A 17,910-nucleotide genomic window follows, 5' to 3' on the forward strand; every position below is an offset into this window, starting at 1 on the left:
GTTACCGGGTAGTGAGCGAAAACGGAAAAGGTGCGGTAGTTATCCATAGAACGGTAGAGATCGATAGTGAATGTCCGAGGTTTGATAAACCAACTCGCCGGTAGGACACACAATTTGGCGCAAAGGTCAAAGCGTGGTCGTGACAAGGCCATTGTGTTCCGCCATTCTATTTGGCTAGTGTGGTGGCGGCAAAGGTGATGAGTGAGGATGAGAAGGCGTCCATAAGCGGGCTGAACGAGCACACGAATATTACTATGCGTAAGAAAGACGCTGCGGATAACGAACGGTTGCAACAGGAAAATGCTCATCATAAGCAACAAAATAAACGGCTACAAACGCAACGTCAGCTTCAAGATGCGCTCGCCCAGTTGCAAATACGGACAATGCCAGAACCACGGGAAATAGAAAGTCTAGTGACGAAGTTCGATCCAAAAGACCCAACTAGTCTAACTGCGGAGGAATGGGTGCAATCGATTGAGGCTGTGGCACGGGCGTACCGATGGTCAGAGGACGTTAAATTGTACTGTGGTCGACTTCAGTTGCTAGGGGCGGCACGATTGTGGTTTGAGGGTGTGAGGGACGAAGTAGCAAATTGGCAGTCATTTGCCGCAGCGTTGAAGGCAGGCTTCCCGTCTTCCAAAGGGTCAATTCACTATCACAATCTAATGCAGAATCGTCGCAAACTGCCAACGGAAACAATAGAAGAGTTCGTTTATTGTATGAACGCGATGGGCAAACGAGGTGGTTTCGATGAGCCAACCATTATAACGTACATCATAAACGGATTGACTGTGTTGCTTTCCCGATCTAAAGTCAGTGTAAGTAACACAAATACAGTTCAAGAGCTCTTGGTGCAGTTAAATGGATCGAACGCTTACAAAGCTTGGCTGGGTCACACACCGAACCACAAAGACCGGTGGCAACTAGAACGACACATTTTGAAGCTGCTAGTAGTGCCAACGTGGCTGATACGCGAGTGAAAGTAAAAAGATGTTTCCGATGTCATCAGGAGGGCCATTGGAAACGTGACTGTCCGTCGGTTGGTCAACGTCCCGGAGAGAATACCATTAAAGTGATACAGCGTAAAAGTGCTTTCATAAAACTAGTAACAATCGGTAGTCTGAAACTTGACGCATTAGTAGATACGGGAGCGAAAGTCTCTACCATTAAATCTTGTTTTGCGCTGCAATTGGGTGATCTACAACCATGCGGAAAAGTCCTACAAGGTTTCGGAATGAAGCAAGTGAGTGTTAAATCGTTGTGTGAAGCAAAAATTAAGATGGATGAGGTGGAGCTACTGGCCAAATTTCATGTTGTGCCGGATTATGTGCAAGAAGTACCGATTATCGTGGGCGAAGATATCATCGACCAAGACCATTTGGTGATGGTGAAGCGTGGAGCTGGGGTGAAATTCCAGTTAGAATCGGGAACAATAGCTGTCGAAGAGGCTGAAAAGTGTGCTAGCGAAGATTCCTTAACAGTATACAAAATTGACGTTGGTGAAGAAACTACTGCTATAGAAGCTGCGGATATAAAGTGCGGTGGAACATTGACGGCCCGAAGCCAATTGTTGAACATTATGAACAAATATCGTCAGTGTTATTCGAAAACAATTAAAGAGCTTGGGGTGGCCAATGATGCCGAGATGAAGATAGTGCTGAAGGACTCGAACCCAGTTTATGTGAAACCGAGAAAACTCAGTATACCCGGGAAGTAGCGTTGAGTGAAATTGTGGAAGATTTGATGGATGCTGGTATCATTGAAGAAAGTGAATCACCGTATAACAGCCCAGTGGTGCTGGTCCCAAAGAAGGATAATCGTTTTCGAATGGCAGTAGACTATCGGCAGCTGAATGCGAAGACTATTAAGGACCGATTCCCGATGCCGGACATTGAAAGCTGTCTCAATAAGCTAGCAGGTGGAAGCGTCTTTATATCTGTGGATTTATTCAGCGGATACTATCAAATACCTCTGGCACCGGAGTCGCAGGATTGTACAGCGTTTTCTACGAAGGATGGCCATTTTCGTTTCCGTCGAATGCCGTTTGGTCTAGTTAACGGATGTGCTGTGTTTCAACGAACGATCAACAAAATACTTAGCCAGGTACGGGACGACGGCGTGGTCGGCTACATTGACGATCTGATTCTGGCTGGAAAATCTGAACCGGAAGTACTGGAGAAGTTTGAACGACTGTTGGTGGTACTCAAGAAATCCGGCTTAACCATCAACCTACAGAAGAGCCAATTTTTCGTGAAAACAGTGCTGTTTCTGGGCTTTGAGGTCAATGTTGAAAAGTTCCCAACCCCCACCTCAGTTGTACAAGTCCAGCAATTTACTGGCCTTTCTGGATTTTTTCGTAGGTTTGTCAAGAATTGCAGCATTATTGCAACGCCACTTTACCGGCTTCTGAAGAAAAATGCAGTTTTCGAGTGGAAGAAGGATCAACAAGAAGCATTCGAAATGATTAAATACATACTGACCAGCAGGCCGCTGTTGGCATTGTTTGATCCAAATCGTGACCTGGAATTGCATACTGATGCATCGGCGATGGGGGTGCTACTGATGAAAGTGGAGGAAGGACTGAAGCCACTGAGTTATTTCAGTAGAAAACCAATGAAGCTGAAGCACGATATCATAGCTATGAATTGGAGATGCTAGCGGTTGTTGCAGGGGTTGAACGGTTCCGGTACTACTTGCTGGGAAGGAAATTTGTCATCAAAACGGATTGCAGTGCTGTGAAAGATGCGTACAAGAAGAAGGACATTAATCATCGAGTGGCCAGATATTTTCTCAAGCTACTTGAGTACGATTTCGAGATAGAGTATCGTTCGGGTACGGCAATGACTCATGTAGATTCGTTGAGCCGAAATCCTGTTAGTCCTCCAGAAGAAGTGCAGTCGGTGGGCGAGGGAATATGGTTGCTCGAAATAAGCAACGGGGACGCCCTGGTTTCTATGCAACGACGTGCTCGTGGACTGGTGGAAATTATCGAGCAAATGCACGGTGTTCCAGAATCCGATGAGCAGAGGCAGGTTCAGCAGAATTACGTGCTGGAGAACCACCGGTTGTACCGAAAGCTGGATGGCAAAAAGATGTTGGGTGGTTCCGGCGAACATTAGATGGCGGTTGCTAAAGCATTACCACGACGATTGCGGACATTTTGGAGAAGAGAAAGTGATGAAGATGTTGGTGCAAAAATTTTGGTTTCCTCGTATGCGGAAATACACACAGAGCTATATAAAAGCCTGCCCAGGATGTGTGTTTGCGAAAGAAAAAGGTGGACGCCCAGAGGGATTTTTGCATCCCGTTCCCAAGCACCCGGTTCCATTCCAAACTGTCCACCTGGATCATTTAGGTCCCTTTCCACGTTCATCCCGAGGTAACGTGCACCTATTGGTATTAATATGTGGATTCTCGAAGTTCGTCTTGGCGAAACCTGTTAAATCGACCAAAACAGCGCCGGTAATTTCCATGATGAAGGACACGGTGGCAGTTTTCGGGTCACCGGCAAGGATTATAACCGATAGGGGAACGGCGTTCACCAGTCGTGCGTTTGGGGCAATGTGTGCTGACCTGGGAGTCAACACGTGAAAGTAGCTGTGGGAGCTCCTAGAGGAAATGGCCAGGTAGAGCGATCCAACAGAACAATTTTGAATTCAATAAGAGCGTTGGTCGAACCAGACGACCGTAAGTGGGATGAAAAAATAAGTAGTATTCAGTGGGCCATCAACAACAGCCCAAATGCTACAACTGGGCTTAGTCCGTCCTCAGCACAAACGGTGGAATCGACGGGTGATGCGGAGGACTATGAGTAGCTCCACGATGAGGACATCGAGTATAACTGGGTGTCCGAATGTAGTGAATATTAAACAACCCTATTCAAATGTGTTTCATTTTCCTTTGGTTCCTCTCGGTTATTTTGAGTATTATACATTATTACCTATTGAAATATAGTCAGTTGATAAAAGCTATTCGTAGAGTGCACGCGTTCATACTTTCGTCGAGATTAAGAGAAATCACTTTGGGGAGGCCACAATATGATTCCAGGTTTTTCTGGATTATCGCCAAGGTTCATTATCTTACTATAAACCTGAAATAGAAAGTAGTGTTAGACAGAAATGGAGATGAGACATTAGATCTCAAAAATTCAAGTAAAGAAAACATAAAACATAAAATCATTTAAGGTCACTCCTGACGGAATCAAGGTTAAAAGTGCTCGCGTTTTCGGGGGCACACCATTCGATACGGAAGCCACTCACAATTCGGGACCGCTTTGCGATTTGGGCGTAACTTATTTTGTAAACAAACATTGGAAGGCGAATTCCTGCTAAAACAAGTATTTCATGAGGAAACCACGGTTTGGATCCGATAGATTAAGCTTTCCTCTACCAGATAAGGGAATTAGTTTAGGATGAAAACGCTTGCATTCTCCGGAATTCATGAAGCAATGTTTGTTTACAAAATAAGTTACGCCCAAATCGCAAATCAGTCCCGAATTGTCATTTTTATTATTTCATGCATGCTGCGACGCAGCAAAGCTAAATCAACAAAAATGACAGTTGTGCGCCGCCTCTGAACTGAGTGGTGTGCCCCCGAAAACGCGAGCACTTTGGAACTTGGATTCTGTCAGGAGTGACCTTAATGGAGGCACTCTAGTGCCCATTGACTTTCATGAAGTGTCAAAAGCATCACAACAGATCACAGTTATATTCTATTCAGTATAATTATCATTTGCATGAAATATATGAACAGAAAATGTGTTCTTATATTGAAAAATCCTCTTTTAAAATCATTTTTCACTTACCCCACATATGGGGCAAGTGAAAAAATGAAACCGATTTTTTTGTTTTCCAAATATTTTGTGACCTAAAAGTATTTTCAAAATCTTGTTCGCAGGCAGGCATTCGTTATTTCATAAATATGATCAATTTCAATATTATTTTCAACTTTCATGACTTGATGAACATGAAATATATGATTTCTTTTACCCACTTGCCCCACTGTACCTTATCATTTTTTGGCGACGATTTTTTATTTTATGTAGACGAAGCTAACTAAGTTTTTGTTTTCAAGATCGGCAAAATCGGGCACCGCTGTTAGTAGCTCAGTCAATTTTGAAACTGATGGCAAAAAATGATTAATTGCTGATTATTAGCAACATATTTTCCGAACGTCAGCAACCAAAACGTCACTTTTACTGAAATCTCGGTAAAAATCATGCTTGCTGAGACTCGGCAGTGCCCACATCGGGAAAATAAAGAAAATTGCTGAGATCTCGGCGACAAAATTTAATGTGTTTGGTTTGCATAAAACACTTTTAATTAATTTTCAATAATATTTTGCCTATACAGAACTTTACTCAAAGCTAATCATAAAGGGTTGGAAAACGATGTTATGATACAATTCGCTCAAAAATTATTTACCACTTGACCTATTCTGACTTAACTTCGATCTACAAATATGTCATATGCCTGAGCTTCCTACCCAGTAATGACGATATAAATCATGTCTGTCTAAATGTGTCACCTCGCCTGAAAAAAATATAATTTCAACCATAAAGCCATCACAAAAAATAAAACAATCTCATGGTTTTGTTTTCCGGATGTGTTTCTCGTCTTAAATATTGAAAATGTTTTAATGACATACGCCAAAAACCTTCAGCAAGTATAAAAATAAAATAAATCAAATCCTCCCAAGTTAAAAGTGCCATGAACAAAGCTGTTGCACCATCGGCGTTAGTGCAGGAATAAATCTAATTAGTATAATTCATAGAATCTAATTTACTAGATCCGCTTTATCGAAATCCCATCAGGAGAAAGACAAATCAATCGACAGCACGACACTTACCGCATGTTTTTTGGCAATTTGCATCACAGTCTTCCAGGTGACTTCGTAAAGTAATTTTGTTTGTGTTATAAACACTTTATCTTTGGGTGCCACCAGACTCGCCATACAGTGGTAGCATTCCTCCTCTGAAAAGAAAAGAAAAGATGTTGTGTTATGAGAAAATGGAAAATATGTATGTCGGGGGCGAAAAGGAATTCCGATTATTTTCATACATCATGATTTTGTATTTAAATAGAAAACATATTTCAATATCTCAGCGCTTTATCCTACATTGTGAAATATGAGCTCATAGAATACGAGCGTACATTGAATGCAGAAATTACATCATCCTCGTGAAACAAAATGTTCAAACAAAATGCGATTATCGATCCAGGATAATTGATGCCATTACCAGTAGTGGAATCAACGTAAACAGAAGTATCGATGGCAAGTCATGGCGTCGTCATACCGTATATTGTAATTCGCATATAGGGTAGTTGGAGGCATTATGGTATCATAATCGAAATGAGCCACTCTTGAATGGACAGAATATTCTTGTAATTACGATATAATATTTTCACAAAGACAACAAAGGCAAAATTACAATTATAAAGTTTATCAATATATTCTGAAGCAGCTAAGGATATCGACTTTTCTGACATTCCATTGAGTCAGAGTTAAAGTGTATCAAATATTTTCCATGAATTAATCAATTTTACATTCTTGCAGCCTTGCTTTAGATTACCCACATTGACCCCACAACCCTTAGAGCTCAGTACATTGACTGCGCCTACAATCTACACTTGTTGGATCACTAGTTAGGTCACGCGTCGCCCAAGTTGCCGCCAGCTGAGGTGTGTCCCACTTGCTATTCCTCCCATTATCACGTTCATCGATGAACCCACTCGACTCGACTCAGCTCGACTCGCCGCTAAGTGGTTCCTTCTGGCAGTGCCGGCAGGAGAGTGTTGTTCCGTATTCAAAACGGTGTAATATATCGCCATACACGCGTTACAAATGCAATTTAGCCGTCACAATACAAATGATTGACGCGGGGGCTTACGATGATGGAGATAATTAACGATCACAACCGGGTCCGGTCCGGGTGACACGCGGTTTGGCGCGAAACTAGCCGGCGAAACGTGACGAAGCACGGATTCTGTTCGCCGGTGACAAAAGAAAATATGAAATTGGTCCGCAATTGGATGATTATAGGAGATGAACTAGCGGTACAGCGTCGACGACAACGACGACGACGACGGGCACAAATTTATGTAAAATATAGTTTGAGGGATTCTTTTGACAAGCTATTTTGTTCGATTACGGGCAATGAAGATGGACATTTCCTGCACGTGTACCATCTAACAGGATCCTGGTCAGTAGTGTAAGGACTACTGTGAAGGGAGAAACACTAAGTTGTAAGTCAATATGGTACTGTTAAGTATAGTGATGGATCTGAACGAACGAAAACGCAATCAGGTTATTATCCTTTCGTTATCGTGCACGTAATTACTCCTTGGAAGTAAACAAAACGCGATACATTCTTTGTGGTTTACACACTCTTTCCAAGAGCTAGTATTTAGCATTATTTTTATTTGGAAGGCACTCCAGGTTACTTAGCCGATACTGTGCCAGTGGTATTCTGCTGTACGGAATCCACAGAGAATCTATTTTTAGATTTCCCACTAGCTAATATGTACCTAGTCTTTCCCGGAATTGCCAAATTGATTCGCAGTTTCTTTTTTACAATAAGAAAATGATAAAACCAATTGGTCAACAGAATAATTGTGTTTAGTTATTAATACTTCATGAATTGATTAAAAGACTACTTCCAAAGAAGAAATCACTATAACCGTTGTCTGATGCCGGACAAAAACCTGCTTATTTTCGATCTTCGATGTCTCAACTATTTTTATGAGTTGGAATAGCTCCAAGGTACCTCGCAACACCATTACAGACACACCACAGAATTCGATCAATATCTACGACACTCCAAACTATCCTTGAATACAGATCTTAATGTTCAAATCGATCAACATGAAGATCTCCGGTGTCTCAACTATTTTTATGAGTTGGAATAACTCCACGGGACTTCATTACACCATTACAGACAAACTACATAACTCGTTCGACATCTACGACACTCCAAACTATCCTTGAGTACAGATCTTAATATTCAAAACGATCAACATGAAAATCTTCGATGACTCAACTATTTTTATGACTTGAAATAGCTCATGTATGGTACCGTAGATATCATTTGTATATGCTGGTGTAATGATATCCCATGGGGCTTCTAAAGCTAACATACAAGTTCGAGAGCCTAAGGGTTATTCTGTTGATCTTGTAGACCTCCAATATATGAACTCAAGAATGCTTTGGAGTACCGAAGATATTCCGGGAATGTTGAATTTCTAGTTGATGTCCCATGGGGCTTCTGCAACCAATACACAAGCTCGGGAACCTTTTGAATTACTCTGTTGATCTTGTACACCTTGAGCACCTACGATATTCTGAGAATGTTTATTTTTTATATACTGACGTAATAATGTCCCATGGGGCTTCACCAACTAATACACAAGCTCGAAAACCTATGAATCACTCTGTTGGTCTTGTAGACCTCCAATATCTGAACTCAAGAATGATTTGGAGTACCGCAGGAACTCTGGGAATGTTGTAATTTGTATATACTGGTGTAATGATGTCCCATGGAGTTGCTTCAACTAAAACACAAGCTGAAGACCATATGAATCAATCTATTGGTGTGGTAGACCTTCAATATCTGATCTCAAGAATGGTTTGGAGTACCATAGCCTGTCTGGGAATGTTGAAATTTTTAAATACTGATGTAATGATGTCTACTGGGGTTTCTACAACTAACATACAAGCTCAGGAACCTATGAATTACTCTGTTGATCTTGTAGATCTGAACTCAAGAATAGTTTGGAGTACCGTTGATGTTCTGCTAACCCTGCGATTTACTAAAAATAGTTTATTTATGTCTCAAGTATCATTGCCAACATGATATTAGGATTGAAGCCCCGTAAAACGCTTTGTTGTTTATGTAGACCATCAAGATCTGAACTCAAGGAAGGTTTGGAAGCCCTAAAAGATCTCAAAAAAATATTGTCCCCCATATTTCTACTTTTTTATGGTTTGCATTCGTTTTTGAAGCAGTATGTCCAAAGTTTATGTTGAAATACGGCGAAATAAAAATCCGTATTGAATCGGTTGAGGAAATGTTCCGGAAATATGTTTTGGAATTTCTTCAGGAAATCCTTCAGAACTTCTTACGCAAACTCCTTCAGGAGTTGATGCAAAAATATGAGATTGCTGGGTCCATGACGTTAGGCATAATACCTTCTTTATGTCGTGGGCTGTTTTTGTGGCATTTTATGCTTAACATCCTTTATGCCTAACGCACTCATGCCTAACGTCCTTATACCTGTTCGCGTGACCAACATCTAGTTTGCTTGGACCTAGCAGCCAAGGTACCGGTACTATAAGTATCAAACGGCCAGATTATGCCAATTATGATCATAAATATCATGATGAACAACAACCTGATGCCATCCCCATACATTCAATTTTCTTTCTCAGCTTTAACACGATATTTGTTGCGATAAATAATCTAATCGTAATCTGAATGGGCTATTAAGCTTAATGGCAGAATAATTTCCAGCGCCACTAGAGTTCTATTACTGCTTTACTGTAAAAACCTTCGGAAAATGCTTAGGATATTGTTTTGAAATTCCTTGGGATTTTCAGGAACTCATTCAGAAGAATCTTGAGGAAAACTTTAGAAAACCTCTGGAGGAGTTTTTCCGGATATTTTGTTTTTAAAAACTCTTTGCAAATTCTTCGAGAATACCTTCAGAAACTCCTTTGAAAAATCCATTCGGGATTCCTTCGGCTATTCTTTCAAGAATACATTAGCAAAAACCCTTCACAAATCACTTAACTTTATTTTAAATCCCTTCAGGTTCCTTTTCGGGAATTTCTTAAAGAAACCATACGAAAAATTGTCCGGAAATTCGTTTTGAAATTCCTCCGGGAATTCTTTTCGGTTTTTATCTTGGAATTCTTCCAGAAATAATTTAGAAAATTGCTAATCATTCTTATAGACACTCTTTTAGTGATTTCTTTGAAAAATTCCTTGGAAAACTGATCCAGAAATTCCTTTGGAAGTTCATCCAGGAATTGCTTTGAAAAACCCTAACTAATTTAGTATTTTTTAATGAATTCATAAAGAACTTCCGAGGGAATACTCAAAAGAATTTACAAAGTAATCCCTAATTGATTTCCAGAATAAATTCCTAAATTTCACCAAGAATGGCTTCGGAATTTCTCCAGGAATTCTTTAAAGATGGCAAAACGTTTTTTGCGGAACAACGATCTATTAACGTCCACTACATTTTCAATAGATTTGATTGGTATATTTATTCAAATATTTTAATGATTTTTTTCATCTTTTGAAAGAATTTCACTCATAATCACAGGGTATTGAAATTTCCCTGATTATGTCAAGAATTCTCTGATAATTCCAGGTATTTTCCAGATGGGGAGAAATTCCCTGATAATTCCAGGTTTTCCAGGTTTTTCCAGGTAGTAGACACCCTGTAATAGGTATATCATGGATGATTCATAAAATGATAAAATGTTAGCAAAAAGTTGTGGCTTGACGGAGATAGCGATTACAGGAAAGAAAGAGAAATGTGGAGCACGAGTGAAAAAAAAAGATATACATATTTTAATTGTTTTAGGAATGTTTTTATTGATCGTTTGAACCTATACCAGGGCACTAGACTAAAAACTGTGCCTCATCCCGGGTCGTCGAGGACCCAAGCAGTGTACATTATTCTTCCATAGTCTAAGCTAAGTCACTCCCAACGATTCATCAATTATCACTTAATAATGCAGAACGTTTGGTACGAGTATCCTCGTTCTATGGCTTAATTGTTTAATCCAATTATGCAATGACTTTTTCAGGAATATCAAGCAAAACTGCATAGTAGGCTTCCATGTTTGAACTACTTTCTTATGATGTGAAAGAAAATGCAACCAAAGCAGTCATCAAGCACTTTCCATGAAATCCTTTATAAATTTCATCCGATGTTCCACTTAAGGAAAAGCTTCCCGGAATCCAAAATTGGATGTACTCGGGTTCTCAAGGGTACCCTATTCAAAACGGGAGCCACGCACAACTGTCATTTTTATTATTCAGTTTTGCTGCGTCGCAGCAACCGCAATCGCAACGCGAGTGCTTTTAGTTTTGGATTCTGTGAGGTCTTAATTAATAATCCTTCAGAGATTTCCGTCAAAGCTTTTCCAACAATTCCATTGTATCTGCAACATTCAGTGAATTGCTTTTTTATTTTGTTTCAGTAAGTTTACTAAACTTTTCTGTATGATTTTTTCATTCGAGATTTTACCAAGAAGTATACTAAATGTCCTGAAATTAAGAATTCATACATCTTTACGAAGCAATTTTAATTTGCTCTTGACTATAATTGAGAACGCTTTTTAATGGAAAGCATAGATTATTTCCTGCTGTTAATAAAGGGGACGTTATTAAGTTGTTAGGAGTCGAACTTTTTGTCACTTGTGCGTATAACGTTCGTTTCTTTTTTTGGAAAACAGCTAAAAACTAAAAGACTCAAGTGATAAATAGTAACCAACGCCGTATACTTTTAAGAAATTTTCTCAATTGATGGCTCGAAGTTCTAGCTAATATATCGTATAAGCAATTTTAACAAAAATCTATCCCAGAGTGCGCTGCGCTAGATTGAGTGAAACCACCATGTTTACATTCCATTTTCAATTTTTCATCAGCAAAATTATCTCAATACTCGCCTTGTACTTTACTTTAATAGCACGCAAAAATAGTCCCAGGTATGTATGTCGATTCGAATAAATTTGTCAAAAATAAATAACTAAATAAATAAATAAAAAATAAATTTTGACATTGTCGAATAAAAAACCTCTTTGGTAATTCACATTTTTTGTTGTCTTTGAGGATATTAGCTATGTTTTTATAATCTATGGCTTTCAAAACGTGCACAAAGAAAAAAGTGTCAAACTCAACTGGCTGATTTTCTGCTCAACTCCAATAGTTCACGAAGAACTGGAACCATAAAAATGATACACTATAATTAATGTGATGAGTGTGTTACTTTTGCGTTAAATTACAAGCTTTTACAATGATATGGAAATGCTAATATCATCTTCTAAACCTAGACGTATACATTTATTGTTTGTCCATTTCTAATCCGCCATTTCACATTCCTATGATAGGTACTCCCTGAGACCATCGAAGGTTCTCCAAGGGTACATGTTTCCCAGGTTGAGAACCGCTGGCCTATTTCTAGATTAAAGAATCAGTTGTAATATGATTGACACATTTGTTTTAAATACCGAATTTCTTTTTATTTCCAAAGTCTTTAATCATAGTCACACAGACTGAAACCAACATTGACGAACGCATGAAACTGCTTCTGAAAGACTAAGATAACTTTTATATTTGAAACGTAAATAGATAGGAATAGAAGTTTTAATTGAATAATTATGAATTCCAAAAGTTTCGTACGATTTGTACATTACAATCTAAACTGCAATATATATCAACTAAAATCCATGAAACATAACAACAATCTTAATCTATAATGCATTACAATTTAGGCAATACCAGCGCTGGCCGTATCCGAATGCAGGTGAATCCTCCCTCGGGTGAATCAATGAATGGGTAATACTTGTGACACATATATGATACCAATATCACTGTACACCATAAAATCATATGTTTGTCATCCAGAATCACGCTGGTATCACGATAGCACGATGATTTCCGTACCCTGCCCTTCGACCCTTGCATTGTACGAAACAGAACATAATTTGTTGTTTTAAAATGTCAAATACTCCGTTTGACATATGATATAAAAACAAACATTTGCACGCTGACTGAGTAAAATTCGTTTTTCTGTAATTCCGGATTATATTTTTCACAACATTGGCAAAATAATTATTCGTAAGCCCTTTATTTGCTACAATTACGCTTTGAAGATGTCTTTCTATTGATTTTGCCAGTTCTTGGGTTGTTTCCGTCACTTTTGCATGATATTCAATGGTTTGAGTTCTGTATAGTGTGATTTCGAACATGTTTTTTTTTTTTTGTGTCTTTATTAAGGAGTCTTTCAGCCCGAGGCTGGCTCGTCTCCGGCTTTCGAACATGTTGTGCAAAGATCCTATGGGTTTTAATTGGAATGAGGTCTAAGGATTGATCCTTTACAATCTTTGATTTGCCATTTTTTTGTTGGGGCGTAGAACCACTGCGTCCATTGAGTTGAACTTTTGTGGTATACTCCTATATTACACTTAACTATGTATTCGCATCTTGTAGGTTGATCACCATTTGTCAAGTAAACAGCCTAAGACGCGTCTTTTCCCAGTCCGGTATAATTGAGTTAATAAAACCCACTACCTTTCCTGGATTTGCAGTCCAAATATCTCCTGGTTGCATAAAGCCACTATTTAGAAATTCAGATCTACCCTTGTACTATGCATCACAACTGCAAAGTAGATGTTCCGAGGTTTCACGTTCCATGTTACAGAAACGACAGATATCATTCTGAATCTGGCCAATATTTTTCAAGTGATATCTGCTCGGGCAGTGTCCGGTTATTAGGTCAGTGAAGGTCCAAAGAGCTCTCTTGCTGAGCTCCAAGAGCTTTTCGGTTACTTTAACATTGGGAATTATAAATCTCTTTGATTGAGCACTCTTTTCGGCAACCAACCAGTTGGTCATCAACCTTTGTGCTTCCCAAATGATTTGCCATTAGTAAGCATCTACTTTTTTAGATGATAAGAATGTTTTGTACCGTTGTTTTGGACAAATTCAAAATTGGATCTATGACCCAATTGAACGGTGCTGGCTTTATCCTTCAAAATGTCCAAATGAATTTAACGATCAGTGCCATTTGCACTGAAATCACCCCAAACCATAGAATATAGAATAGAGTGATTAACGTTTGCAGAAATAATTGCCCTGCGGAATATTTTCAAGAACTCGCATATTTCTGCTAAAATACCTATACCAAGAATTGGAAAACTATATCGATGAATGAATCGCTGGCTGACGCGAATTCACAATATATTAAAAAAATATATGGGTAGGCCGATCGCATTGCTGTTGGGTTTTGTATATCGTGTTTGGAAATCGAAGTGAAACTGAAACTAGGTACCAGTTTGCAGCGCAGAGTTGTAATTTATAACATCAAGCAGTACCAACTGAAACTGCAACTTTAGCATTGGGACCGGCCTAAATATTGTGTAATATTCATAAAAACTATAGTAAAATTTTATGATTTCTATACATTTTGATGAAAAACATAGTTTTTAAGCGGTAGAATCAGTTTCAAAACAAACTGTCAAATAGATACAACGCTGGAAAGAAAAGATGTGTGTCATCTTGTCACTGTACGCGTACAGCGTAATACGAAAATCATTGTGCGGAAATCATATGTCTGTCGATAGTATAAGATGTTTAAACGTTATTTGCTTTCGCCAAGTGTGCCTCCTGAAGATCCTCAGCCAGGGAGTCATTTTTTTCTTGGATGAGAATGCAAAACAGCGACAAAAGAGAACCAACGACATAGCTTTGTTTTTGTCGAAGATAATAATGACAAAGATCCGAAAAATTTTGTCAGCAACAAAAAAGAAGACATGTTTTGCTAACTTTTCATCCCGGTGGTTTGCATTATATCTACAGCATGGAAATATTCGAGAATCTAACAAAAATAACATCGTATTCTCGGACATTTCAGTGCATGCAAGGTAAATGATTTTTGTCATATTGTGTTTAGGTTCTAATAGAAGCCTGTTGCGAGGTGCGTTTTTCAGTAACAAACTCTGTTGATGACAAAGGGTATACTATTAGGCGTTGCTCGAATATTGATTCCCTGTACGCAGCACTTCAAGAGAAAAGATAACTTAAAAAAATTCAACAACCAACCAGAGGATATAAGATTTTAATACAGTTCTGCATTATTCACATGCAGGGCCCTGTAGCATAATCAGACTAATAATATTAGCTACAAGTTACAAGTTACAAGTCAAAAAATTACAAGTACTTGTAATTTGTGTTGCATAAAAGTGATTCGCCAACTAATAATATTAGTACACAGGATTTTGTTTTTACACGATTTTTTTCGCTCGTATTTTTGATTGTGTGACTTCAATTTACCACCAAAATCTTCGCAACATGTTTCAAAAATTCTGAATAAATCAAAGAAAAATCCCATTGTAATTAATATGCGGTAAACATTTAGGATGAGTGGAAAATTGAGAAAATGTAAATCGTGTAAAAACAGAATCCAGTGTACTTGTATTATTAGAGATTATTAGTAAGATTGAAATGACAAGTCTGTCAGGTTCATTTACCTGTCAAAATCATCCGACAGTTCACTCTAAATGCGGCGATAAATGATTTGTTTATGTTTTTCTGCAAGTTTGTGCATAGAATACTGCGATAGATATAAAGGAACACGAATTTATTATCCTTCTCTCTTTATTTTTTGATTCCGCGGTTCAATCTGATTTCGTGCTATTGGCATTTTTTACGAAGATAAAGTAATGCACACTGGAGTGATTTTTTACGTGGTTTTATAGGTGGATTTTGAGATTGACATGGGTTTTAATTTGGGCGGTTTGTACTTGCGGGTTTCAATTTACGTGTTTTGCGGGACTTATGCGGATTCGGATTTTGTTTTTAGTCCAATAATTGAAATTGTTGAAATTATTATGAAATTCAGGCAATCAATCAGATAAATCTTCTCAAAATTTTAGTTCAAAATACTTACTGATGATAATATCGTATCAAATTTAATTTTAATATCAGTACAACAACTCACATTTGAGTTGAATAAAGTACACTTTAGGTAAACTAAAGTTACTAAACTTTGCTATAGGTAATATGTTTTTACGTGGTTTAAGGTAAACGGTTTTAGGTAAAAGGTGAAAGGTACGGTTTTAAGCGAAAACAACCCACTTTTGAGTGTAGCGCACCAACATTTTTTTTAACTTTATATTTGTTTCTTAGTTATTTATGTTAATAATATAAAATATATAGTTGTACAATCCTAATACATTTTCATTAGTTTCTATATTATAACTGAAAAATTGACCTTTGAATACTTGATGTCAGCACTTAAAGTATTTCTGCTTTCTCCAGAGTTATTTGAAAAATTTCATAATTCTCAGTTTTGTATTAGAACGAGAAATTTATTCTTAGTGCATAGTATTTCACTGTATGGTAATTTAAAGCACTTTGAATAATAGTTTTTCTCTCTGTTAAGTCATTAAAACCAATAAAACGATGTACATTTATGTGTATATTTACTTTGAACAGCTGAAATAATAAAATAAAAGCTACTTGTAAATTAAATTACGGCACCATTCATACTTGTAAAAGAAACTACAAGCCAACGCTAATAATTTGTACTTGTATTTTCTTTATGCAACAGTTACTTGTAAATTCTGCTAATATTATTAGTTCGCTTCACTTGTAATATTAGGCTTGTAGATTCATTATGCAACGGAAAAATACAAGTTACAAGCTACTCTACTAATATTATTAGCAAAATTTCGATTATGCTGCAGGCCCAAGGTATTGTACAAGAACTTGTTTAAGGGGAAGCTCAGTGGCGCGGCCGATAAAATGCACCTTGGCGCGCTTCCCGATTTTTAGAATTTTAGGAAAGGAATTTCAAAATTCTAAACAAATCACCTTCTTTGTTAGATCCTAAGGCTAATTTACGTTGAAAAATATTTTCGATATATGAAAATTTGGGAAAACTGGACTCTCGACAAAATGGAAATTTTGACCGAAAAAAGTATCCCCGGACCGACTAGTTTTATGTTTGCACAACATTCTCGGCCAGATATACCAAATTTCCCGATGAAATTTTATATCCGTTGCATTCTGCTACTCACAACGATTCGATTGGTATATAAATTTTACCATATTCCATGGAAAATGTCGAAATTAGAAGCATTTTCCTGAAAGATTGTTGAAAATTTTCATCTCTCACCGCTGATCAACAACAGCGAACGATGACCTTGGACAGAGGCGAACGGGAGAAAACAAAAAGATAAAAGAATTAGATTTGCTTTATTGAAGTGATTTAGATTTTACACGATATGATGATAACAATCATGTAGTTCACTAGGACGACGGTCAAGCAGAGCAGCGTGTTCGTGGCTATTCTGTTGGATTATTTTTTGTGAGTTACGAAAGTACTTCGGAGTGTTACGTTTTATTGCGCACCATATAGGAGATGAAGCAGAGCAGCGTGGTTGCGACTATTCAATTGGGTTGGTTTTTGTATTCTATCTGCGCGCCAAGAGTTTGCATTTTAGGCATTGACAATTCAATTAGATTTCATGTTCGCAAAGTACACTGCGGCGGAAGTGAAGCAGAGCAGCGTGGTTGCGAATATTCAATTGGGTTGTTTTTTGTATTCTATCTGCGCGCCAAGAGTTCGCGTTTTACGCATTTTGTCAATGTGCAATTCAATTAGATTTCAGCGTGGTTGCGACTATTCAATTGGGTTGGTTTTTGTGCGCCAAGAGTTCGCGTTTTACGCATTTTATCAATGCGCAATTCAATTAGATTTCATGTTCGCAAAGTACACTGCGGCGGAAGTGAAGCAAAGCAGCGTGGTTGCGACTATTCAATTGGGTTGGTTTTTGTATGCTATCTGCGCGCCAAGAGTTTGCATTTTAGGCATTGACAATTCAATTAGATTTCATGTTCACAAAGTACACTGCGGCGGAAGTGAAGCAGAGCAGCGTGGTTGCGACTATTCAATTGGGTTGGTTTTTGTATTCTATCTGCGCGCCAAGAGTTCGCGTTTTACGCATTTTATCAATGCGCAATTCAATTAGATTTCATGTTCGCAAAGTACACTGCGGCGGAAGTGAAGCAAAGCAGCGTGGTTGCGACTATTCAATTGGGTTGGTTTTTGTATGCTATCTGCGCGCCAAGAGTTTGCATTTTACGCATTGACAATTCAATTAGATTTCATGTTC

The 17,910-nt window shown here is 38.3% G+C and overlaps 1 protein-coding gene across 4 annotated transcripts in view; it reads right to left on the reverse strand.

Annotated features, from left to right (window-relative positions):
* Positions 1-17,910, reverse strand: part of LOC134212805 (GTPase-activating protein skywalker) — a 237,906-nt gene that overhangs the window by 17,979 nt on the left and 202,017 nt on the right. For all 4 annotated transcript variants that reach the window (XR_009979348.1, XM_062690991.1, XM_062690989.1 and 1 more), the window contains one exon: positions 5,848-5,972. Coding sequence is in view for 3 of the 4 variants with exons in the window: in XM_062690991.1 (XP_062546975.1) it covers positions 5,848-5,972 (125 nt within the window). In the remaining variant the exon portion in view is untranslated. The remainder of the gene's footprint in view (positions 1-5,847; positions 5,973-17,910) is intronic.

Source organism: Armigeres subalbatus, chromosome 2 (genome assembly GCF_024139115.2).
Source record: "Armigeres subalbatus isolate Guangzhou_Male chromosome 2, GZ_Asu_2, whole genome shotgun sequence".
Lineage (NCBI taxonomy): Eukaryota > Metazoa > Arthropoda > Insecta > Diptera > Culicidae > Armigeres > Armigeres subalbatus.